General features: G+C 48.2%; 1 protein-coding gene across 1 annotated transcript in view; it reads left to right on the top strand.

Moving 5' to 3' along the window:
* Window positions 1-2,595: 2,595 nt before the first annotated feature.
* Window positions 2,596-24,239, top strand: part of STAT1 (signal transducer and activator of transcription 1) — a 40,092-nt gene continuing 18,448 nt past the window's right edge. Inside the window, exons 1-12 of the mRNA XM_055345222.1 lie at window positions 2,596-2,699; window positions 2,991-3,127; window positions 6,688-6,816; window positions 7,954-8,098; window positions 9,374-9,472; window positions 15,897-15,986; window positions 16,988-17,066; window positions 18,127-18,218; window positions 18,619-18,770; window positions 20,477-20,635; window positions 21,926-22,018; window positions 23,409-23,468. Of these exons, the coding sequence (XP_055201197.1) occupies window positions 6,689-6,816; window positions 7,954-8,098; window positions 9,374-9,472; window positions 15,897-15,986; window positions 16,988-17,066; window positions 18,127-18,218; window positions 18,619-18,770; window positions 20,477-20,635; window positions 21,926-22,018; window positions 23,409-23,468 (1,097 nt within the window). The 5' untranslated portion in view covers window positions 2,596-2,699; window positions 2,991-3,127; window position 6,688. The remainder of the gene's footprint in view (window positions 2,700-2,990; window positions 3,128-6,687; window positions 6,817-7,953; window positions 8,099-9,373; window positions 9,473-15,896; window positions 15,987-16,987; window positions 17,067-18,126; window positions 18,219-18,618; window positions 18,771-20,476; window positions 20,636-21,925; window positions 22,019-23,408; window positions 23,469-24,239) is intronic.

Raw genomic sequence — 24,239 nt, 5'->3', positions numbered from 1 at the left:
AATGGAGACACATATCATGTTATTTCAGAGACGAGATTAATCACCACAGGATTAAATGGTTCCAGAAGGAGAATATAGGATTTTGGCTTAGTTTTAAAAGTTGCATAAAGATTTGATATTCAAAGTGAGTAAGGGGCAGCACATGCCATTGAGTAAGCACACTACTTGCCAATGGTATGAGCAAAGGGCCAGAAACAGGCAAATTAAAAGCTTGGGGGTGGGGGACACCTGGGTGGCTCGGCGGTTGGGTGCCTGCCTTTGGCCCAGGGCGTGATCCCTCAGTCCCAGGATCGAGTCCCGCATCGGGCTCCCCGCATGGAGCCTGCTTCTCCCTCTGCCTGTGTCTCTATGAATGAATAAATAAAACCTTAAAAAAAAAAAAAAAAGCTTGGGGGTGGGAGTAAAACAATGGATAGAGTTTCGTTGGGTCCTGGAACAATGGGGGACAAGGCCAAAAGGTAAGAACATTCTGTGGAGGATCCAGACTAGCAGAGCTGATGTTTATCCTAACTGCAATGAGAGTTGTCAGGGTTCTTGAGTAGGGACTGAGGGTATCAATGTGGTTAACGTTTTCAAGGACTTAATTTGGCAAACAGTGGAGAGGAAAGGGAAGGGAAGACGGTAGTCGAACTGGTGTCTTTTGTCGCATTCCAGTTCTGAAGCGATGAGAGCTACGGTGGAGTTTGGTCCATGACAGTAAAACGAAGGACAACAAAGGCACAGGGAAGGAGGCATCCACAGAACTTGATAACAAGTGCTGACTCTTCCTAGAGGCAGATTTTCTCCAACATTGTCTTGGGTCCTAAATGCACATAAGTGGGGGGAAAGGGCGTTTTGTAGCGGCCTGGCATCTCTTTTTACAGAAGGCTGCCACTTTGGTGCCAGGGGTCATTGCTATCGCAGGTCGGTCCTGGCTTTGCAAGGCTGAATATGTGACAAGAAAGAGCATAAGCATAGCTTTGGGAGCCTACTGAGATCTTTTTTGTACCCAAGGGCATCTTATTATTCATGGCTTGATTCAAGTTCCATCTACTTGAAGGCGCCAACTTATCTTGTGGGCATACATTCCAAGAAGATCTCATCTAGGCTGGCCTCCTGGATGCCAGAAAAGAGGTTGAGAGTAAGGGATGTTGCCCCAAGGGACTTTCCAAATAGAGAACTGCTGGTGAAAGGCCCGGAGTTTGGGGAAAGACAAAAATGCTGAAGTCTGGAAAAGAAAGAATAGCAAGAAAGACAGGATTAGAAGAAGAAATGGGGAACCAGGGCTTTGTAAGCTATATTGAGAAATTTGAATTCGGTAAGAAAAGCCATCATAGGATTTTGCAAGTGGCAAACACATGATCTGCTTTGAAATTAAAAAAAAAAAATCACTCAAACTGTGGTAGAGCATTAGAAGAGCATTAAAGGCAGGGCACCTGGCTGCCTCAGTTGGTATGGCATGCGACTCGAGCTTGGGGCTGTGAGTTCAAGTCCTATGATGAGTGTAGAGATTATTTAAAAAAAAATTTAAAAGGGGAGGGGCAATTAAGAGCTTAAGTGAGGGGCACCTGGGTGGCTCAGGAGTTGAGCACCTGCCTTCAGCTCAGGGCGTGACCCCCAGGGTCCTGGGATCGAGTCTTGTGTCAGGCTCCCCGCAGGGAGCCTGCTTCTCCCTCTGCCTGGGTCTCTGCCTGTCTCTGTCTCATGAATAGATAAATCTTCAATTTGAAAAAAAGAGTTTAAGTGAAGCAGCCATTTGGGAATCTACTGCAGTCATCAAAATGAGGAAAATGTGGGGGATGGTGTAGGAGTTGGGAGACAAGTTGGTGGGACTTGGGGCATCGCCAGCAGGAGCACCGAGCGGGCTGGAGAACAGGTGTGCGGGGGCGAGAGGAGCCCACGCCCAGACCCCAAGGGCCTCGTTGCTCTGACACGTGCCAGTTCTTCCAACAGGGGGCAGGTGTGAGGGGCAGGTGTCCAGAGGGGGCAGGTGTCCGGAGGGGACAGGTGTCCGGAGGGGACAGGTCCAGAGGGGGCAGGTGTCCGGAGGGGACAGGTGTCCGAAGCGGACCGGTGTCCGGAGGGGGCAGGTGTCCAGAGGGGGCAGGTGTCAACGGGGCAGGTGTCCGGCGCGGACGCTGCGCGTGCGGGGAGGAGCGCAGGGCGCAGGAGCAGGAGCAGGAGCACCTGCCTCCAGAGCAGCATGGCCGCTGCGCGCGGGGCCGTCGGGTCTCCAGGGCAGCCCGGGCTCGTCCGCACCTGGCCGCCCCTGACGCCGCCTCTCACCGCGGCCCGAGGCCGGGGGGGGGGGGGGGGGGGCTCACACGGGCCGCGGTGGGCGCCAGGCAGGTTCCGGGGGTGCCCGCCTTCCCGCCCGCCGCCTGCCTCGGCTCCCCGCCGCGGGGCCCGTGCACCGGCCTGCGAGCACTGCGAGCCGCCCCCTTCGGCCGCCGGGGTCACCGCCGGGGTCGCCCGGCCTCCTGCCTCCACCGGGGCCCAGCGCCGGGGCTGCGGCGGGTCCGGGGGGAGGGGCGCGCGCCCGCGGAACAGCCGCGTCCGATTGGCCGAGGCGGCGGGGGGCGGGGCTCCGGCCTCCGTCTTTTACGCGCCGGGCGCTTCCGCTTTCCCGCACAGTCGCCGAGGGACCCGGGTACCGCGACCCCCGCCGGGCCGACCCCTCGGACCCGGACGCCGCCGAGGCCGGGCCAGCGCCGCGAGCGGTGAGTGGCCTGCTCGCCCGGTGCTCGCGGGGGCGGGGGGGCCCGGTGCTCGCGGGGGCGGGGCTGCGCGGAGGAGCCCAGGGGTCGGCGGGGGGGGGGCGGCCCAGTGCTCCCGGGGTCGGGGGGTCGCGGGGTGCCGCGCCCCGAGCCTTCAGGCGCTGGCGCCCCCGCAGGAAAGGAAGCTCCTAAGACACCCTCCCCCAAACACTGCCTCTCCCCCTTTCACCTCCACTTCCCCCCCACCCCCCGCCTCCACCACTGTCCCCTTCTCACCTCTTCTTCTCCCCGCAGGGAAGTTTCCCTTTTCCCTGTGCCAGCTGGGACGCTCCCACCGTGTGCGTGCAGGCCCGGCCGCCCGCGCCTCGCCAGTAGCCAACAGCTGCCGCTTGGGTTGGATCCTCAGCCCCTCGCGGGCCCCCCGGGGGCAGGTCAGTAGTTGCTCCCGAAGAATGAATGTCCCGTCTGGGACTCTTAGTCCTGCACCGGTGTGTACAGACGGAGCAGCTTAACGTCTTCCTGGAATATAAAAGTTTCTGCAAACCCCTGAGCGATGTCAGTTGTTTAAAAAGTGGTGACTAATACTGAAGATTTTGGGGCCGTGTGTGTGCATGTGTGTGGCTGACTGTGCTCCAAGCGTTTGTATAGGTTGAAAGGTCATTTTTATGGGACAGAACTAGAGGACTTGAGCCTCCAGCACAATCCCGGATGCAGCTGCTGCTTAACAAGGATGCGGAGCTGAGGCTTGGTGCCGCATAATGTGGTTTGCCCCGTACTCTTTTTTTTTTTTTAAGATTTTATTTATTTATTCATAAGAGACACAGAGAGAGGCAGAGGGAGAAGCAGGCTCCATGCAGGGAACCCGAGGTGGGACTCAATCCCAGGTCTCTGGGGTCATGCCCTGGGCCCAAGGCAGGTGCTCAACCGCTGAGCCACCCAGGGATCCCCCTACCCCCTACTCTTAATTCAATGTGAAATACACTAGATTTCAATTCAGTAAACCTGTTGAATACATACTACGTGGGAGACACTGTGTAATGTACCAAGGATGTTTAAAAAAAAAAAAAAAAAGGAGGAGGACACAGTCCTGGCAACTTACTTCACTCAGGGGAGAAATCCTAGAGCTTTATAAGGAACTGATGCTCCAAGACAGGGTACAGAATGCTGTGGCACACAAGTTAAAGACAGCTTAGTTGTCCCTGTGTAAGTCCCAGATGGCTTTCTGGAAGAAGGGACATTGACATCTACCTTAGAATAGTGGAAGGATGTAGAGAGGCAGAGATCCCTGGGGAGGCTGTTTCCAAGGGTGGATGACGGCCGGAGCAGCGCCGCAGTGTTGGGCCTAGCCAAAACACGGTAGACCATTTGACAGTTGGTTTGCTTTGTTAATGGGTGAAAATAGGGTCAGGGTGCACATCAGCCTCGGAATGGGCAAATGGCAGCACTTTTGAGCAAGACAGCAGTGATGTGGTCCAAGTGTGTGCAACAGGAGGCTAGACTGGGACGTGGTTTGGGAAGCAGGGAGGTGGGAGGTCTTGGGACTGCAGGAGGGAGTCCATATAGCACTGGAATTTGAGCAAGGTGATGGGGAGGTGATCATGACACTCTTCGCATTGGTTACAGGTTTTGTGAGAAGATGACACGGATTCGGAGTTTGTTAGCATGAATTTATTAGTTGCCTGCTTTGTGCCCGGTGCTGTGTCTGTACCAGTTCATTCAGTCTTAACAGCCACGCTGTTGATAGAGAAGTGACTTGCCCGAGGTCCAGCATCTAATAAGAGGGGTTATACTGGGGATCCCTGGGTGGCTCAGCAGTTTAGCACCCGCCTTCAGCCCAGGGCGTGGTCCTGGAGTCCTGGGATCGAGTCCCACGTCGGGCTCCCTGCATGGAGCCTGCTTCTCCCTCTGCCTGTGTCTCTGCCTCTCGCTCTCTCTGTGTCTCTCATGAATAAATAAATAAAATCTTTAAAAAAAAAAAAAGAGGTGTTATACCCCCCTCTGGCTGACCTCTGGCCAGTGTAGTTCTGTAGGCACATCCTTATTAAATAAACACTTAGCAGAGAGGGAAGAGCCACAGATTTGGAGTCTCCCACTTAGGTAAAATTAATTTGAAGTGAAAAATCAGATTCCTGTTGCAGGTATGCCAGAGGGGAGATTTGTGTCCGTTTCTTCTTTTTTTTATTTTTAATAAGATTGTATTTTTTCGTGTGAGACACAGAGAGGCAGAGATACAGGTAGAGGGAGAAGTAGGTTCCATGTGGGGAGCCTGATGTGGGTCTTGATCCAGGACCCCAGGGTCATGACCTGAGCCAGAGGCAGCTGCTCAACCGCTGAGCCACCACCCGGGCATCCCTGTTTGTGTCCATTTCTACTCGTATTGTGATGGCAATGAGTTTTATAGTCCCACCATATTCTTGCTTTTCTTTCCTTGGAAGGAAATTCGTGGAGTAGATGTAACTTCTTGCCTGAACATGTGTGCTTGCAGCAAGCATGCATGACTTTTCCACACCCTGCACGAATATCTAGACCCCTTCCTAGAGGCCTGGTGGGACAAGATTCACATATATCCACTCTGCATATTGCAGCGGTGCGCTGGTGTAAATCCCAAGTTATGCTGTGGTAATGGGAGGCCCTTTGTTTTCTTCATAGATGCTGGGACTTCCTTAAATTCGGGTTCTGTTTTCATTTCCTTAGAACTGCTATGCAAAAACTGACTTACACTTATCCAAAGAAGTAGTATTACTTTATCCTTTGAACATCCTTTTAGCAATGTGGTTTTAATCTTTAAATTGTTACTGATATTAAAGACTTTTTGTGCTAGTTTTATTGTTTGTAGTCAGCCAAGAAGAAAATCTGTTTTAAAAGGTACAGGACAAAAATAATTCATTTTACCATATGAATCACAAAATATAAAATACCAGTTTAAAATTCTTCTAGTTGGGCAGCCCAGGTGGCTCAGTGGTTTAGCACCTGCCTTCAGCCTGGGGTGTGATCCTGGAGAACTGGGATCCAGTCCCGCATGGGGCTCCCTGCATGGAGCCTGCTTCTCCCTCTGCCTGTGTCTCTGCCTCTTTCTCTGTGTGTGTGTGTGTGTGTGTCTCTCATGAATAAATAAATTAAAAATCTTTAAAAAAAAAGCATTTAAAAATAAATAAAATTCGAGTTAAATTACAAATGCACTGTATTTCTTTCTTTTTTTTTTTTTTTTAAGATTTACTTATTTATTTTAGAGAGTGAGGGCATGTGAACCAGGGGGAGGGCTAGAGGGAGAGGGAGAGAATCCCCAGCAGACTTCTCACCAAGCTCAGAGCCCAATGCTGGGGCTCAACCTCAGGACCCTGAGATCTTGACCTGAGCCAAAGTCAGACGTCCAACTGACTGAGCCACCCAGGCACCCCAAATGTACTGTGCTCCTAAGAGAGCAGTTTTTAGAGGGTTCTTAGAATTTGTCTGAAAGTAAATCTAATGAAATACCGTTTTCCATTTTTTATATGATGAAAGTCCAGATTCATTCCAAAGTCATATTATGTGCCCAGCACTGTTCTGGAGAGATAGCAGTGAACAGTCCACTTCCCTCCAAATTCTTCCCTTTGTGCGGGGAAAACAGTAATCTAAATAAAAAAGAAAATATATGGTGGGTTAGATGGTGGTAAGTGCTATGGAACAAAACACATCAGGGCAGAGGGAGAGTGTTTATGAGGTGAGAAGTGGTGTCAGTTTAAGCAAAGCATCCAAAAAGGCTTCCCTGGTATGTTGACATTTGAGCAAAAGGCCCAAAGATGTGTTTTCTGGAGAAGAAAAGAATATTAACCCCCAAACATTAAAAAAAACAGGCTTTAGAGTATAAACATCACTTAAATTATATATTTCAGAGACAAATTACGTTTTGGATTAAGTATGATTTTTTAAAGAAGCATAATGCTGGATAGGCTTTCTTTGGAATTACGGTCTTCCATTCATGATCTGTGTTTTGTGTTTTGTGTCCTTACAGGATGTCCCAGTGGTATGAGCTTCAGCAGCTTGACTCCAAATTCCTGGAGCAGGTTCACCAGCTCTATGATGACTGTTTTCCCATGGAAATCAGACAGTACCTGGCACAGTGGCTAGAAAAACAAGACTGGTAAGGAAGGCTCACTTGAAGTTTTTCTACGCTTTTAAAGTGATTAAGTGACTCGGAGCCACACTGGTTAAAAGATGAATCTCATTGTAGCTGTTTGGATTATCTGTTGCAGAAAAACGTATTGGTTTGAAAAAATGGCATTTGACTCTACAAAAGTAAATGGGTTAGTCATTGAGTCTTTTAAGGTAGTTCTGTCCATTTGATTATGATGCATACTCCTAAATGCTTTGGACACGTTAGGTAACGCTGGCACCAATTATTTTCCACATTAAGATCTAGATTATAGAAAGAAGTAAGTTAAAAGAAGTCATTTTATAGCTAAATTATGGCGACATATTGATTAGAAATATGAAGATAATAAAATTAGATGACGTCTCTAAAAACTGATAAGTATTTTGTTTTAAAATTTACTATTTGCTGGGACGCCTGGGTGGCTCAGCGGTTGAGCGTCTGCCTTTGGCCCAGGGTGTGACCCCGGGGTCCTGGGATCGAGTCCCACAGCGAGCTCCCTGCATGGAGCCTGCTTTTCCCTCTGCCTGTGTCTCTGTCCCTCTCTCTGTGTCTCTCATGAATAAATAAATAAAATCTTTAAAAAAAAAATTTACTATTTGCTGACTGCAAAAATTCTAAATGTTTTTAAAAGTATTTGATGTACAAAGTAAAGGCCCCTATTGTTTTTTTTTCCCCCTCCAGAGATAATTACCATTAGCAGTTTCGTGCACAATCTGAGTTCTGGATTTTTTTTTTTTATAAGATTTTATTCATGAGAGACAGAGAGGGAGAGAGAGAGAGAGAGAGGCAGAGACACAGGCAGAGGGAGAAGCAGGCTCCATGCAGGGAGCCCGACACAGGACTGGATCCCGGGTCTCCAGGATCACGCCCTGGGCCGAAGGCAGGCGCTAAACCACTGAGCCACCCGGGCTGCCCCAGAGTTCTGGATTTTTTTATGCTAATTGTGTGTAATAGAAATATTGTACAAACAGCTGTTAAAAACAATGTCAGCCTTAAAAGAAGGAAAAATCCTAAGAAAATGCTAAAAATTTGGCTTCTTGAATAATTTTCATAAGGAAAGCAATGTTTATTTTGTCCGTTTAAAGTAGTATCTAAAATGAAATGTGTGAATTTTAAATCTCCCAGGGAGCATGCTGCTAATGATGTTTCATTTGCCACCATCCGTTTTCATGACCTCCTATCACAGCTGGATGATCAGTATAGTCGCTTTTCTTTGGAGAATAATTTTTTGTTGCAGCATAACATAAGGAAAAGCAAGCGTAACCTTCAGGTATGACTTGGTTTTTGCATTTTAGCCAAAATGTTCCCAAGCCTACATAAGAGTTTTCTTCACTGAGCGAATATTCTTGAGCATGCATTTTATTGGTATTTTTAAAAGTTTCAGAGCTGGTAAATAAACTCCCTTTGTATAGCTAATATTTTACAGCATATAAGCAGAGTAAAATATCAGTTCATTTTGTAAACATACAGGGAATTTTGAGGTTTAGATGTATCACCTGCGAGGTGTCCGTAATTCTGAGAGAAATGTGATGCTGTCACCTGTTTTACTAAATATTGTTGAAATTGAAACCAAGGGAAGGGGTCCCATTGTCAAAGCAGTGAGCTGTAGTAACATGTAGAAGCTCAAAGGAACTTAGTGTGAATCTGGTCTAAGTCCTTGGTATAAAAAAATAAAAATAAAAATAAGTCCTTGGTATACAGATGAAGAAGAAGCCCGGAAAAGTTTGACGTTCCTGAGGCCTGATACTGAGTTGGTGAATTGGAGCTAGATCCACCTTTCCTTGCTTTTGGAAGATTTGCTCTCCCACAGACGGGACGGTCCCAGGGAGTCCCAGGCAGGAGAGAATGGGCTACAGAATTTCAGGAGTTCCTTAAGCCTGGCTACTGTATTTACTTCTATATTAACAGAATTTTTCTGTTTCCATGGAAACGAGAGCAATTGTTTTCTTGTTTCATACAACACAACCAAACTGTTCAACCTAGGTAATTAGAAGGTTTTTCTTCCTTTGTGAACATATCTATGATTACATAATACCAGTGACAGGGGAAGGCAGCTTAAATTTACAGAAATTTGCTCTGCTATAGACTTTGTTTGAACGTGGCTATTATTGAAGAGCCCCCCGATTGCTAGTATTTTGCAACCCCCATTGACAAGGATATAGGAAAACTGAAAAGAGTATCTTTGACTAATTCAATGCAGAGACCAGCAGATAAATTGAGAAATGGCATAGTTTTTATATCATTTGCATTGTCTCAGGATCCTAATGGAACATAAGAATGGAAATTAAAAAGTCATTAGAGGAACCATGTTTGAAAATACTTGGTTTTTTAATCAAGAAATAACTTAGATACCTACACTTATTGGAAAGCTTTTGTCATAATTTATGAAAAGAATATTTTTATTTTACCAAAAATAGCTTGTGTAAGAATTTAATAAATTCAAGATGAGTTATCTCAGTAGATAGAAACAAATGCAATTTATAATATACAATGGTTTAAACATTCTGAAATTTCATTTGTTCTTATTCTAACAATCCCTATCTAGGATAATTTTCAGGAAGACCCAATACAGATGTCTATGATCATCTATAACTGTCTGAAGGAGGAAAGGAAGATCCTGGAAAATGCCCAGAGATTCAATCAGGTACTTTCTTTCTAATTAAACACCGAAGATTATAGTAAAATAAAAAATTCATTCATTTATCCAACAAATATTACCAACACCCTGTGCAAGCCAGTAGTGAATAGCCCTCTGATTTGACAGCCCCAGGAAATGGGAAAGATCAGATACAGAGATTTGATGGGACCCAGGCTGTAAGAAAGGACTGTAATCTAATGGAAGTCATTCTGGTGAGGGAGAGAAATAAAACATAAATGGAATAGCTTCAGATAGTGGTAATTACTATGCAGATACCAAAGCAGGATGCTGTGAGAGAGTACTGGAGTATTCGGGGATGGGTTTGTGTCTTTGTTTTATTTTTTAAATATATTTTATGTATTTATTCATGAGAAACATAGGCAGAGGGAGAAGCAGGCTCCCTCTGGGGAGCCCGATTCGGGACTCGATCCTGGTACCCTGGATCATGAACTGAGCCGAAGGCAGGCGCTCAACCACTGAGCCACCCGGGTGCCCTGGGGTTGTGTCTTTAGATCCTGCAGGAAGCTTCTCTGAGCCCTGGGGCAGGGAAGGAAGCAGGCCGACTGAGAGCTCGTGCAGCGGCAGCCCGAGGAAGTGGAAGTGTCCTTGGAGAAGGTGCAGTGGGTAGAGGTAGGAGGTGGGCGGATGAGCTTATGGATATGGAACCAGCGTGGCGTACGTTGAGCATTAGAGGTGGGAGTGAGGGAAAGGGGAAAACAGGATGATTTGGTGGTTTGAAACCTGAGTCACTTGGACATATTGTTTATCGAGCTGGGGAGGAAAGAAAGGACAGGAGTTGGACTTCTATAGGACCTGGTACGTTTTGGAGAAGAACAAGTTGTTGGGAAAATCAAAAGCTTTGTTTTGAATAGGGTCGAATTACATCTTAAATATATAAGGCATCCAAACGGAATGAGTCAGATTTTGTTTTAGTACCAAGATTGTTTTTTTTTTTTTTTAGTACCAAGATTTTTGATCGTGGTTTTACTAGTACTATTATGAGCCTACCTGGCGATTAGGGTTCAGATTTTTAAAGTTGCCACGGCATCTGTTTATTCCTTTCCTGGATGAGGGGGTGGTGGGAACAACCCAGAAGGCAGGTTGCTGTGACACCACCGCGTGGGTGGTTCTGGCTAAGACCCTTCCAGGAGGAGGGGACACCGTGCCAGCGTACTAGAGCCCAAGTAGCGGTGCTGAATGCCATTCTCCGTGCACATTCTGGGCATTTGACCCAGTCCTTGGGCATCTGCTGCTTCCCTGGGCATTTCGTTCCTGTCACATTGAAAGCACGTTGCTGTGCCGAGCAGGTAAAGATCGGCATTATTTGTTCTCACGTCAAGCTAGTCCGTCTGCTTCGTGGCCTAGCGAACCTAAGCGCGTGAGTGCCGGTGTTGGCTGACCGGCCTCCCCGCAGGAGGTGTGCGTGTCAGCGCAGCCCTCTGCACCTGGGAGGTGTCCAGCAGGACCATTGTGGTTGTGTGGCATTTTCATCTTAAGGATGCTATGCGATGGGCTGGCCGCTCCTTGAGAGGACTGCCCGGAGCAGAGGGAGGCAGAGTGGGCCTCCCTCCTTGGCACCCAGGCATCCCTTGCCTCACATTTGGCCCCATTGGGAGGCGGAGCACGGAACATCTTCTCTCCCAAATCAGATCCTCTTTGGGTCTAGAAGGCTCACCAGCTTTGGTCTCCCATTAAAGAATGTCGGTGATCTGGGAGACGATCATTTCAGGCCCCTCGGAAGACACCTGCGTTATCAGTGAACATCTTCAAGGAGGTTTAGTTGGTTGTCCAGCTGAGAACGAGAAGCAAGGGCTTCTTAGGGTTTGAGGGAAGGATCTGGTCTGAGGCCATCGGGGAAAGGGAGGAGGCACCGACATTACCCAGCCTCCTCTGGGCTAGGAAATTGAGAAACCTTCCTTTGCTATTTCTCCCCTGGTTGAAGCAACCACATGTTTTTAATGCGGCCGTTACTCATCCTGACACACCATGTGTGGGGTGTGGCGATGGCCATATTTGCTTCAAAGTAACCTCATTTTGGGGCCAGAGGCACAGGGGAAATCTGATGAAACAAAAATGTTCATGAATGGACTGACGGCTGGGGAACTGATGGGTACACGGGGATTCAGGAAGTTCAACAGGTTAAAAACATGCAAACTTCAGAGTTTGTTCAGAGCTTTTATTTTTTTATTTTTTTATTTTTTTTTTAATTTTATTTTTATTTTTATGATAGTCACAGAGAGAGAGAGGCAGAGACACAGGCAGAGGGAGAAGCAGGCTCCATGCACCGGGAGCCCGATATGGGATTCGATCCCGAGTCTCCAGGATCACGCCCTGGGCCAAAGGCAGGCACCAAACCGCTGCGCCACCCAGGGATCCCTGTTCAGAGCTTTTAAAGAGCGCAGAATTCTGTAGAAACATTAGGATACGAAAATCTGGTTCCTGTTATTTTTTTTGTCTTAACAGAAGAATTTTAGAAAGTATGTAGATACTTTTTGGTGGACTACAAATTTTTGTTTGCCGCCATTTTAGAACACCGGGCTTTCGTGTGTGTGTGTGTGTGTGTGTGTGTGTGTGTGTGTGGTGAAAAACTATATGTATGGATAAAATTGAGGTTCATAGGGTTCACCACAGTGAGTGGTGTAAGGAAAGACCTAGGGGCACCTGGATGGCTTAGCGGTTGAGCGTCTGCCTTCGGCCCAGGCCGTGACCCCGGGGTCCCGGGATCGAGTCCCATGTTAGGCTCCCTGCATGGAGCCTGCTTCTCCCTCTGCCTGTGTCTCTGCCTCTCTCTCTCTGTGCCTCTCATATATAAAGAAATCAAATCTTTAAAAAAAAAAAAAGACATAAAGTGGCTCTCAGGGTTCCCTTTGCTGTTATGTCCTTGTGATCCTCAGCAATAGCAGACTTACCATATACCACAGGCTTATTTCCAGGCCTGTGCTAAATGCTTTATAAACAGGATTTCAAAGCTGTCACTGAAATTAGGTCCTCTTATCCCCATTTTACAGATGAAAAAGACTAAGACTGAGGGGCCACGTGCTTTGCCCCAGGCCACAGAGCTAACGAGTCAGAATTGTCTGACTACAACCCGGTCAGTGGAGAAGTGTCTTAATCTCTCTTGGGGTTTCAGACTCCTGAGGTGGGAGAGGAGTCCCATGCTGCTTGGGGCTCTGACACCCGCAGGGTGCCTGTCACATGTCCTCTTCCTTGGAAGCTGCTTGTTCGTCGAGGGGGAGGCCGCCTCAGTCCCCGAGCAGACTTCTCCTTGGTCTAGGGCACGTGAGAAACCCGGTTCTAATTAAAACCCTCCAAACAAGGCGGGTAGAGGTGCTGGTGCGCAGTGAGAAAATACAAGAAGACCGCAGAGGTCCCTCGCGACTTTAACATTTGGTGCAAAGCTTTTACTTAGACTCCAGTTAGTTCACAGGCAGTGTGATGATAGCTTCAGGTGTGCAGTGGGGGGGTCAGCACCTCCGTACCTACCTTCCCACCTTCCCATGGTTTCCTGATTCTCTTGGCTTGTCAGACAGTGAACAAGTCAAAGATCCCGGTCTCTGGAAGTAGTATCAGAATCACAGGTGTAGGGCGGTCATAGTGATCTTGTTAGTGTTTATAAAGTACTTGATGGGAAAATGCTTAACAGTCACCCAGCAGTGGGGTGAGGGAGGAAGTGGGGCAGGGGGAGCGACATCGGAGCACCCAGGGTGTGGGAGGAGCTGGGCCCCGACTGCTGAAGCTTCTTTGTGGAGCCCACGCTCCTTAGGCCTCTGCCACAGTTGCCAGAGCTTTTCCACCCAGCATTTCCCAGTGTGAAAGCGGGAAGAGACTTGGTAGCTGGCACTGCGGCTGCACTCGCATGTCCACTTTGTCCCCATTTGCTAAATTAACCCTTGACGGTGTGGGAGGAAGGACCCGGAGGAGGTCAGGATCCTCCAGGGGCCCGGTCCCTGCGACTGGGTGAAGTAGCCCAGCTGTCAGGAGAGCCCGCAGCACGGGGCGTCCACGTCGGGCTCCCAGCAGACACCAGCACAGATGCCTCTCAGTGCTGCAGCTCATTCTGAATGGCCGGGGCACCTGGGCGGCCTAGTGGGTTAAGCATCTGCCTCCAGGGTCCTGGGGTCGAGCCCACATGGGGCTCCCTGCTGGGGCAGAGTCTGCTCCTCCCTCTCCCCCCTGCTTGTGCTCGCTCTCTCTCTCTCTCTCTCTCTCTCTCTCAGAAGTAAATAAAATCTTACAAACAAATATGTTTGAATGGCCAGAGCAGCCCCGTTTATTTCTGAGTGACATGTGGCACCTGGAGATAGCAGTCATTTTAATTTTTTTAGCAGTCATTTTAATATATTTTTTAATACACACTTTACACAGATAAAATTCAGATGTTTTGAACTTCGGTGATTCCAGAGGATATAAAATGAGGGAAAACTTCCAGAGTTTTCTGTAAACAATAACTTTGATTACCTAAATGTACTAAAGATAGAACAAAAGATACTATAGGCCAATTTCCCTTATGAATAATCAACGTAAAGTCCCAAATAAAATAGTTCATTGATCAGAATTCAATAATACATAAAGAAAAAAGTATATTATGACCAAGTGGGATTTATTCCAGATTATAATTACAGAGTAAATTGTGCCTGGGAAATGCATTGATGTAATTCATTATGTAAATAGATATAAGGAGGGGGGAAGCCTATGCTTATCTCTATAGTTATTGAAAAGAGTTGACAAAACCCAAAACCCATCCCTGATAAAAGACATTAAAAAAAACACGAACTGCTAGATACCTCTTCAGCATATTAAAATATACACCTCTCAGTTCTGTAGACAGTGTGTCCCGTAGTTCAGAAAACCTCGGTAAGTCAGTCAGAACCAGGGCAGAGATGTTCATGCATCTCTATTTCCACTGCTACTTAAATAACATTATGTTATTTGCCAATACAGTTAGACAAGAGAAGATCGTTAGAGGCATAAGAATCCAAAGACAACATCATAAAGATATTGGCTCTCCCTGAATCATTCATAATTTTAATGTGATCCTAATAGAAATAACAAGTCGCTTTCTGAAGCTGTGAAAGTCATCAGGAAAATAAACGTGCAGGAACAGCAAGGAAGCTCGTGGAGAAGTTCAGCAGTAAGACGGGCCCATCCCTGCTAGATATACCCCAAACTCTCTATAAGTAAACACTGTTCAGGGGTTTGGGTTTAGGAAGAGAAAGACTTGTGGAAAAGCAGAGAAAATCTACAACTTAAACCCAAGTAGATAAGGAAATTTGTGTGCTAAAAGTGACAAAGCTCTGGGGAAAATACGAACTTTTCACTGAATCTTAAGACAAAGGAAAGAAGTTACAATTGTATCCACTCTTCACAGTAAACACAAGAATCAACTTCAAATGAATTAGAGATTTTAAAGAATAAAGAAACCATGCAAGTGCTTGGTTTAAAATGGGTGAAGTCCTCTATAATCTGTCAATGCAGAAAGGCTTTCCAAAGGGGAAAATCCAGATATAAAAGAAGAAAATACTAGCAAGTTTGAATATGTAAAAATACTCACATGGAATCTGTGCCATGTAGGACTCTATGTAAGAAAGTTTGATGGGCACATTTTTTTTGCCATGGGAGGGGCTTTAACTCTAAACAAAAATAGCATCTTTCCAGAATCCAGTCTGTAGGAGAACAGTCTCCTGTTTACCACTCCACTGCCTGGGTGTGGGACGTTACCTGACCTTGACTTAACACCTAGTAAGCCATGCTGTGAGGATAAACGGGAACACCTTAGGTCATGAACGCACAGACACCGCTACGTCAGAGTCTTCTGATCATCAAGGATGAGGACTGAACACTCCGTGTGCCTGCACTGATGATGCTTCTTACATTAGCAGATACCCACTGAAGTCCTGAATGGCAGTGCTGTTCAATTTTGATAGGCCTCTGACTCACCTGGGGTCTTGTCAGAATGGGGCTTCTGATGCAGTCATCAGATCAGGACCCGACAGTCTGCACCTCCAGCAGGCTCCCAGGTTGTAGGCGCTGCTGGTCTGGGTACCACACTGTGACTTGCGAGGTTTTAAGACAAATAGGTACAGGGTTAATGAGAATAACCTTGTCTACAAAATTTGAGAAACCCTGAGGTAAACTTCCTGTGTGGTACGATGCAACCGTATGAGTTAATGGACAATTGCAGAAATCCTCTGTTTACAGTAGACCTGAGCGGAGCCTCATCTTTGTAGTCTTTTTAATAGTTGACCAGTGTTTTCTGGGGTCTTGAGAACTGAGAGATTTCTTGTCACTGCTCATGTGGGAAGCTTGTAGGGAGGTCTGGGAGGGAGGTGTGCGCAGGGTATGGACTTCACTTTGGAGACTAACCAGCAGCTGACTATGCCGGAGGAGAGGAGTTAACCAGTTGTTAACCACGCACCACCTCCCATTACAGGCGCAGTCGGGGAACGTTCAGAGCACTGTGATGTTAGACAAGCAGAAGGAGCTTGACAGCAAAGTGAGAAACGTGAAGGACAAAGTTATGGTGAGTATTGAGAAATATGTATGTCTAGCCTCTAGCTTTTTGTAGACAGGAAAAGGTTTCAATTGCTGGTGTGTAAACGTGGTAAGTGATTTCAGCCTTCTAAGTAGCTGAGAAGAGGTTTGCTTAAGTTCCAAACCACGAGGAAACAAATTGGCTAAACCAACGAGCAGATAGACCTTTATGGCTGCTGCTCTAACTTCCAGACATTGAGCTTATCTCTCTCTTCCTTTGTAAGATTGTGCAGGAACTGCTGACTTTGCCCCACCACTCGGTAAACTGGGTGTTGCTGCTCTGCGTAGCCTTTTATGCGCATGCTTCTCCAATTGGGGTGTTCTGGGCTCACACAGAGGCCTGGGTGAACGTGGCCCATCTTTCTCAAGCACCTGTTTTATTCTAAGACTTGGAAGGGGAACAAAGACCTTTTGCTAAAAGAAATTCTGTTAACATTTCTGATTAAAAGAAAATACAACAATTTTAAGATGAAACCTACAAGAGAACTGAATCTGCGGAGGAGAGGGCTGCTCCGGTGCCCTTGGGAACACGTGTTCACCGCTCTCCATTGTTAGGGCTGTTGACCGGAAGGGAGAAGTAGTCCTGTGGGGCAGCAGGCCTGAGTCTGGGAAGGGCCCTGAGCTAGGCGCGCCATCTCACCTGGGCATCTGGATCTCACCAGCATGGACTGGACTTCGTGCTTCAGGCAGGGTCTTTCCAAACTCCAGAGTCTTGGAAGCAACTTTATCCTGCAGCCTCCAAAGGAAACACTTCATTCAAGTAGAAATCAAGTGAGGCGTCTGAAAATAACTGTACATTTTCCTCTTAAAAAATTATTATGTGCTTATTAAGGAAATAGTATTATGTATGTGATTAGAATTTTGCAAGTTGAATTCATATTTGAGGATTGTCACCGTGCTTTTCTGGGTCCCATTGACCTGTAGTAATCTTATTTCCTAAAGTCTCTGGAATTTGATTGGTGGAAAACATGTTTATATCCTTATTTGTAGTGTATAGAGCACGAGATCAAGACCCTAGAAGATTTACAGGATGAATATGACTTTAAGTGCAAAACCTTGCAGAACCGAGGTAAGAGTCAACGTTTGGCTGGCTGTCACTTCTGTGTACACTCGATGAGGAAGGCAAGTAGGTCTTCGTGTTTGTCAGATGTTTTATGACTCTGAGTTGCTAGTTTGGGCCTCTTGATGATGCAAGCCAGGGTCTTAACCTCTGTACTGGTGACATTTTGAGCCAGATAATTTCTTGTTGTGAGGGGCTGTCCTGTGTGTTCTAGAATGTTTAGCAGCATCCCTGACTTTTACCCACCAGGTGGCAGTAGAACTATCTCAAATCCCCTGGTGGGAACAGAGCAGTCTCCAGCCTTTGCCAGCTGCTGGGGTAGGGGTGGGGCCAGTATCATATCCCCCCCCCCCCCCTTGACAAGCGCTGGTCGCCTGTGGCTTCTTGTACCTAGCCCGCTGATGGACTTAGACTGACAGGTGTGTGGAGCTTGCCTGCTGGAAGCTCTCCCAGACACTGCAGCTTCCTACGTACACTTCACAGAGAAGTTCAGCATCGCTCTTCATGTTCTAAAGTCGTCTCACTCCATTTTGTTGCTCATCTTTAACGATGACAGGCTATCAAGTGAAAAGAACCCAAATGCGTGCATTATGTAAAACATGGGAGGCATTACTGTGACCCTGGTGACCGCTTGGAGGACGCCAAGGGTAATCTGGAAAGATTATTAGGATAATCTGAGGGCTGGTGTGAGAGAAAGGAACCTGAGCTACTGCTTCTCAATTGTGGGCTTGTCTTTCAAAGCTACAGATACACTTTGTATACATTCTTTATATGAGATTTTCAGTTTTGTCACTTGTATTCATTTAAGTAACATTCTAACAATGACTCAAGAGCCAGCTGGTACTGTTTCCAGTTTACTTGGGTCACTGGAAATGAGTGCTTTGTTTCAGCCTGTCCAGCTTCTATACTTAGGGCATTTCTCTCATTCAATAAAAACTGAAGACGAAACTTTGATCTTTCAGCTGATAGTGTTTGGGTTATATTTCTTCTAAGTGTACATGAACCTTCGATTTAGGTGATTTTGGTTTTTTTACATTTACATTTATCTGCTCTCTCCCCCATGTCGCAGAACATGAAGCCAATGGTGTGGCAAAGAATGATCAGAAGCAAGAACAGATGTTGATCCAGAAGATGTATTTAATGCTTGACAATAAGAGAAAGGTAGTGATTCGCTTTCCAGAATAACCTGTTGCTTTTATCACAGACTATAAATAATAGGCCTGAAGTTTAGAAGAGAGGAAAAATTATTTTTATAACCACTTGGTTTAGAGCCCCAGTTGAAATATTATTTGCTTTGCTTTTAAAAAAGATTTTTAAATTCAGTGATTAGGGCAGCCCGGGTGGCTCAGCGGTTTAGCACCGCCTTCAGCCCAGGGCGTGACCCCTGGGTCCTGGGATCAAGTCCTGCATCAGGCTCCCCGCAGGGAGCCTGCTTCTCCCTCTGCCTGTGTCTCTGCCTCTCTCTCTCTGTCTCTCATGAATAAATAGTCTTTTTTAAAAAAATAAGTAAATTCAGTGATTAAAGATGAATTTACCTCACTGTGTCTTCCTCTCCCTTTAGGAAGTAGTTCTCAAAATAATAGAGTTGTTGAATGTCACAGAACTTACCCAGAAAGCCCTGATTAACGATGAACTGGTGGAGTGGAAGCGGAGACAGCAGAGCGCCTGCATTGGGGGACCCCCCAATGCTTGTCTCGATCAGCTGCAGAACTGGTAAGCTGCTCCTAATCCGACTGGCCGACCCTGTGAACTCAAAGTGCGCATTCGAGTCATTGTTAGTGGAAGGGACCCCGTCAGAACTTTGGTTTAGACTGTGGTTTAGTCGGGCTTCTTCTGGCCCTGGAAGCACTTGAAAAGCACACGCTGTTCATGCCTGTGGCCAAGTTCAGCCAAGTTCTGCTTGGTTGGGAGCACGCCCCTCCCCACTGTCCATGCACCATGGGACGCATCGTTTGTGCCAAAACGCTGGCAACATAGTCACAGAACACATTTGGCGACTTGAGCCCTGTGTCTTATCGAAAACAAGACCACGTAAGACATTTTCCAGGCTTGCATGAAATAATAGTCTGGATCACTCATTCAGTCCTCCATCTCAGAAACGCTTGCTAGAGGCTGTGTGCCCGGCCCTGGGCTAAGCCCTAGGAGTGCGGGACCAGGGATTCTCGGTCCTTCCAGTAAGGAGTCTCCGTGTGGGGGCGGGACCCAGGTGTGCTCCTCCTGTGCAGTAGAAGGCTGCTGGCGGAGGTCTGGGGAGGCGAGGGGAGGAGTCACTGGGGAAGGTTTCCGGGGAAGTGGCCCTGCAGTGACGTGACCTGGAAGAGGAGTACTGCGCACAGTCCCGGGAGGAGAGGCTGGGCCGTACCCCGTGCTGGGTGGCTGCAGAGTAGGGTGCCCAGGAGGACAGGAAGCTGGAGCCTGGTTCTGGGGGATCTCACCTGCTGCCGGGAGCAGGACCGTGTCTGGGGCTGCTGACAAGCCAAGAAGGCTGTTTACTGGAGTGGAGGTTCACTTCTCTGGGGCTTTTTTGACTTAGGTCACCCTGGCAACAGTCTGGAGAGTAGACTATAGACAGAAAGGCCAGTTGGGTGACCTGAGCATGTTAGTGTCCCCCTGGAGACGCTGCCAGCAGAGTGGACGGAACAGGTGGTTTAGAGTGGAGGTGAGGGGACGGTGGCCTGAGTGGCCCCCAGGTGCCCAAGGCCCAGAGATCTCAGGAAGTTCTCTGAATTGATACATTCTTTAGAATTCACACTTCATACTCAGCCTTTATTTTTATTCTGTGGATTGGCTGCTCATATTCCAAATGTCTTGTGCTTAGTTAGAATGTCCCTGCAGAGGTACTGTCACCCCACCACCCCACCCCCGCTGCCTTGTCACCAAGGCCACAGGAGTCTGTTCAGGGCCGCAGCTGGGCTCTGGGGCCGTCGTGGTGCTGCCCGCAGGTTGTTGGGCCTGTGTTGGGTGCCAGGGTGAGCCTGCGTCCCCGTCACGGCCACACGACCACTTGGTGGGGCTCCTGGCAGGGACCACGCAGTGACGTGGCCTTTCCAGGGAGAAGGCTCTGTGCAGTCAGGCTTCCAGGGGGTGAGGCCGAGGGGCCTGAGCGCCCTGCCCTCCGCAGCCCTGCACTCCCCCCATCCCTGTCCGCCCCCATCAAGCCTGCCTGGGCTCCCCCTGTCCCCGTCCTCATCTGTCCAGTCCGTCCTGTCCACCTCTGTCAAGCCTGCCTGGGCTCCCTGCTGCCCTCACGCCCGCTCTCAGGGCCCCACGTCCCTGCTGCCCTCACCCTGCCCCTGAAGTTGGGGCCCGCAGGCTGCAGCCCGACATGTAGGGGGCCGTCTCTGCAGCCAGGGGAGGCCTGGGAGCTGGGCCGTGGGGACACTGCTTCTGAGGGAAGCCCATGGGTCTCGTACCCCCAGGTTCACCGTAGTTGCCGAGAGTCTGCAGCAGGTGCGTCAGCAGCTTAAAAAGCTCGAGGAACTGGAACAGAAGTACACGTACGAACACGACCCGATTACAAAAAACAAGCAGGGGCTGTGGGACCGCACCTTCAACCTTTTCCAGCAGCTCATTCAGAGGTAAAGGAGAGATCCCTGGGCTTCTCCTGCAGCTCTTTTACCCCGGGTTGGGGGGGGGGGGAGCGGTTTACTCTTCTCTCAGCTGCTTTAGAAGTTTAGTAGGTCATGTAATTCATTTAGGGCACTCACGTCTTCCGGGACCCCTGTCCATGCCGCTGGCTCTTTGTTCTCATGGCCCCTGGGCTATAGCTTGTCACTTCGCCGTGCCTGTCCTGTGCCCCCCCACCCCCCACCGCCAAGCCACCCCCTCGGAACCTCACCTCAAAACTGTATCCTCCTGCAAGTTGCAGCTTCTATCTTGTCCCAAAATCTTCCCAGAATTTCCAAACACGGCACTTCCCTCCCGGATCTGCACGACTCAGTCTTTATTCGCCCGTTCTGGATTTCTTATGTACCTGTGGGCGTGTATTTTTGTTGCCTGTGACATAAATTACAAGTTCTTGGAAGACATAGATGTGCCTTTGTCATCCTTTTCCCCCCATGGGGACCTGGCCCAGTACCCAGTACCGGGCCCGTGGGCAGGCCTTCCAGATGTGCTTAGTAGATACAAATGCGAGCGAAAGACGAGTCCTTATTGTAGTTTTTTTCGTACTCACTTGACATAAATACCCTCCGCGTCCTGCGGCTAATGTCCAAACAGAACCACCTCAGGGCTTTATCTTGAAATAACCAAGGATATGTATTTACTTGGGTTTTGGAATGCAAATTTGATCCCTTTTAAAATGAAAATTAATATTTGGAAATGCTTGTGAGGTAGTAAGTATTACTAAACAATTGTACCAGAAGAACGGCTCTCTAACGGATACTGGAATACCCGCTTCAGATTATGGTACTGAGCAGTATGTTACCTGGTTCATTTGTACCTGTAGCAAGATTCCTTTTTATTTTTTGTACTTGTTTATCTTTAAACTGACAGACCTTACATTGGGCTCAGGTGGACACATAGCGATTGTGTGTTCATGTATTTTGCACAGTGATGGCCAGTGCAGGTCTAGTTAGCAAACTTGGTTCTTCATGCATCTTCCTAAATGAACATAGCCCAACCTGGGGCTTTTGCTGGCAAAGGTGTCGCAGGTCGCTGCAGCGACTGTGGCCTCACGTCAAGTGCAGATGTGGTATGGAGGTTTCCGTGCTGACTGACAAACCTCACTTTGTTCATCAACTTGTTCGAATCTTCCAAACCGAGTTTTCGCTTGCACGCTCCAGTCCCCTCTCCTGTTTCAGGAAAATAATTTGTCCTGCCTCAGCCTTCACGGAAATGCTAATGTGCACTTTGCTCGGAATTCACAGCTCCTTTGTGGTGGAAAGACAGCCTTGCATGCCAACTCATCCCCAGAGGCCGCTGGTCTTGAAGACGGGGGTCCAGTTCACGGTGAAGCTGAGGTAACCCCAAGACGTGGACGCCCCGGGCCCTCCGCTATGCATTTTGTGTCCCTGGGCCCCCAGAACTGTCACGGGGGGTGCTCCAAAGGACGCACCCTGCAGCGGCGTTCCAGCCTGCTGCGTTCGTGCTTGGGACGTCTAAGAGTCTATCTTCTCCATTAAAAGAAATAGGAAAAAAAAAAAAAGGATAGGAATACAACAAATATTTATGTATGCACACCACACTGGGTTTTTTTCCCCCGTTAATGTGATGCATGTTCGCCTTAAAAAGGACTTCAAAAGGGCAGGACTGCACCTGGGGGAGAGCAACAGTTCCGGCAGCGTCATGCCCTCCTGGGGATGAGCTTCTAACCTGGGCTTCACGTGCCCCTGAGACCACGTGCAGTGTGTGTGAATATGGACCCGTGACACGTGTGTTCTTCTGGTGACTGGGTCCAAGCTTCCATCGGGTTTCAGAGTTTCCCTGTGGTCTGAATGTGTGTAGACCACCACGGAAAACAGCCCGGTGCCAGTCCTCCCTCCCAGAATTCTGCACGTGTCTACACACATACACAAAGACCCACACACTACAATGTACAGGATTTTATTTCTAAAAGCTAGTGTCCCGCTCTACAAGTTGTTTTGCAGCCTACTTTTTCCCTTGCTAATAAATGGCAGAAGTGTTTCCATATGAGGACAGATGGCTCTCCTTTCTCTGCTGAATGGCGAATTTATTGAGCTGTTCTTCTGGTGAGGAGCTGGACGCGCCTTCCGAGTTGGCCTTAGTCCTTTCTCCGGGGGGCTTCGACCTAGGTCCCCAGGGCCGGCTCTGCCGCCACTGCAGGGGGTCTAGAAACCTCACCCCGTCCAGCGGAGCAGACCAGTTAGGGGCTCCTGCCCAAGGTTTCTAGCTCATCAGAGGAGACACGCACGTCCCTCCGTAGGGCTTCATCCCATCCTTCACACCACCCTGGGATCACTGTAGATGTTAGCCTCTTTTTCCTGGTTATGGGTAAGGATTCGTATTTTCCCCGACAGGACAAACATTAGATACAGGTGCCAGTAAAAATATGTTTGCTAGGCTTTACCCTTTACCCATGCTAGATGTTTTGATAAAACCTAGTGTTGGCAAGGCTGTGTGGGGAAGCCGTACCCCCACTCACGTTTGGCGGATATGGAAAAGCTGCTGCTTTCTCTCGGAGTTTAGTGTCAGAGCTTTGCCCCAGCAACTCCACAGCCAGGGACTTACCCGCAGATGCACTTAAAAAAACATCCAAGTTGACATACACGGAAGTCGATTCTGCTGTTCGTGGTAACTAGACCACGGAAATGTTCACCGGGAGGGAAAGGGCTTAATAAACTGGGACAGACCATTTCCTAAAGTAATAATGACTTTTGTTTTTCTTTCCAGACTGTTGGTGAAACTGCAGGAGCTGAATTACAATTTGAAAGTCAAAGTCTTATTTGATAAGTAAGATATTTTTGATATTATCTCACCACATACACTGTTGAAATGCCGGGTTTCTTAACCCAACACAGTGCTGCACCGGGACTATGTATAAGTGATCCTAGGAGATTTAAATTAATGGCCCCCATCCCAGACACCGGGAGCTTCCCCTAGAGCTGACATCAACCTCCTGGTGCCTTTTTAGACCAAAAACAGATGAAAGAACGAGCGTATTTTGTGCATATGAACTTGTAAGGATCAGGTCTGGAGCAGCCGGGCCCGGACACCACCCCTCCTGCCTCCTGGAAGAGGACAAGACCCTTGGTCCAACACCAGGCCCACAGTTGTCCATGCGGTAGCACCCACCCGGTCGTGGGTGCTTCTGGAATGTGGCTGACAGCCTTTTGCTGGGACCGTGTGGAGCCTGCGGGGTCCACCCTTGTCTCTCCTGGGCCCTAGGGACCCCCAGGACTGCCAGGCTCTCACGGGGGCCTGAATGGGGCAGTCCCACCGCATTTTGTCTTTAGGTCCTGGACCTGGACTAGGCCTGACCTAAGTCTTGGCTCCCTCGTGGCCCCGGCCCCTGATACAGTCCGTGTTCTGTTTTGCATGTAACCAACTGGCTTAGCCAAGACTGTAGGTGATGATCCGGGCCATTTTCCTCTGGTGTCTTGTCTCCAGCCTGAAACAATGTTCTTCCTCGGACTCTGTGCCTTTCTTGCCATCAGCTGTGGTTTCTCTGTGTATCAGCTCTTGCTGCTTAATGATTCACCTGGAAACCTAATAGAACCCGAA

The sequence above is a fragment of the Nyctereutes procyonoides genome, unplaced genomic scaffold, assembly GCF_905146905.1.
Source record: "Nyctereutes procyonoides isolate TBG_1078 unplaced genomic scaffold, NYPRO_anot_genome, whole genome shotgun sequence".
NCBI lineage: Eukaryota > Metazoa > Chordata > Mammalia > Carnivora > Canidae > Nyctereutes > Nyctereutes procyonoides.
The sequence above is the reverse complement of the archived record's forward strand: the minus strand, read 5'-3'. Positions and strand labels throughout refer to the sequence as shown.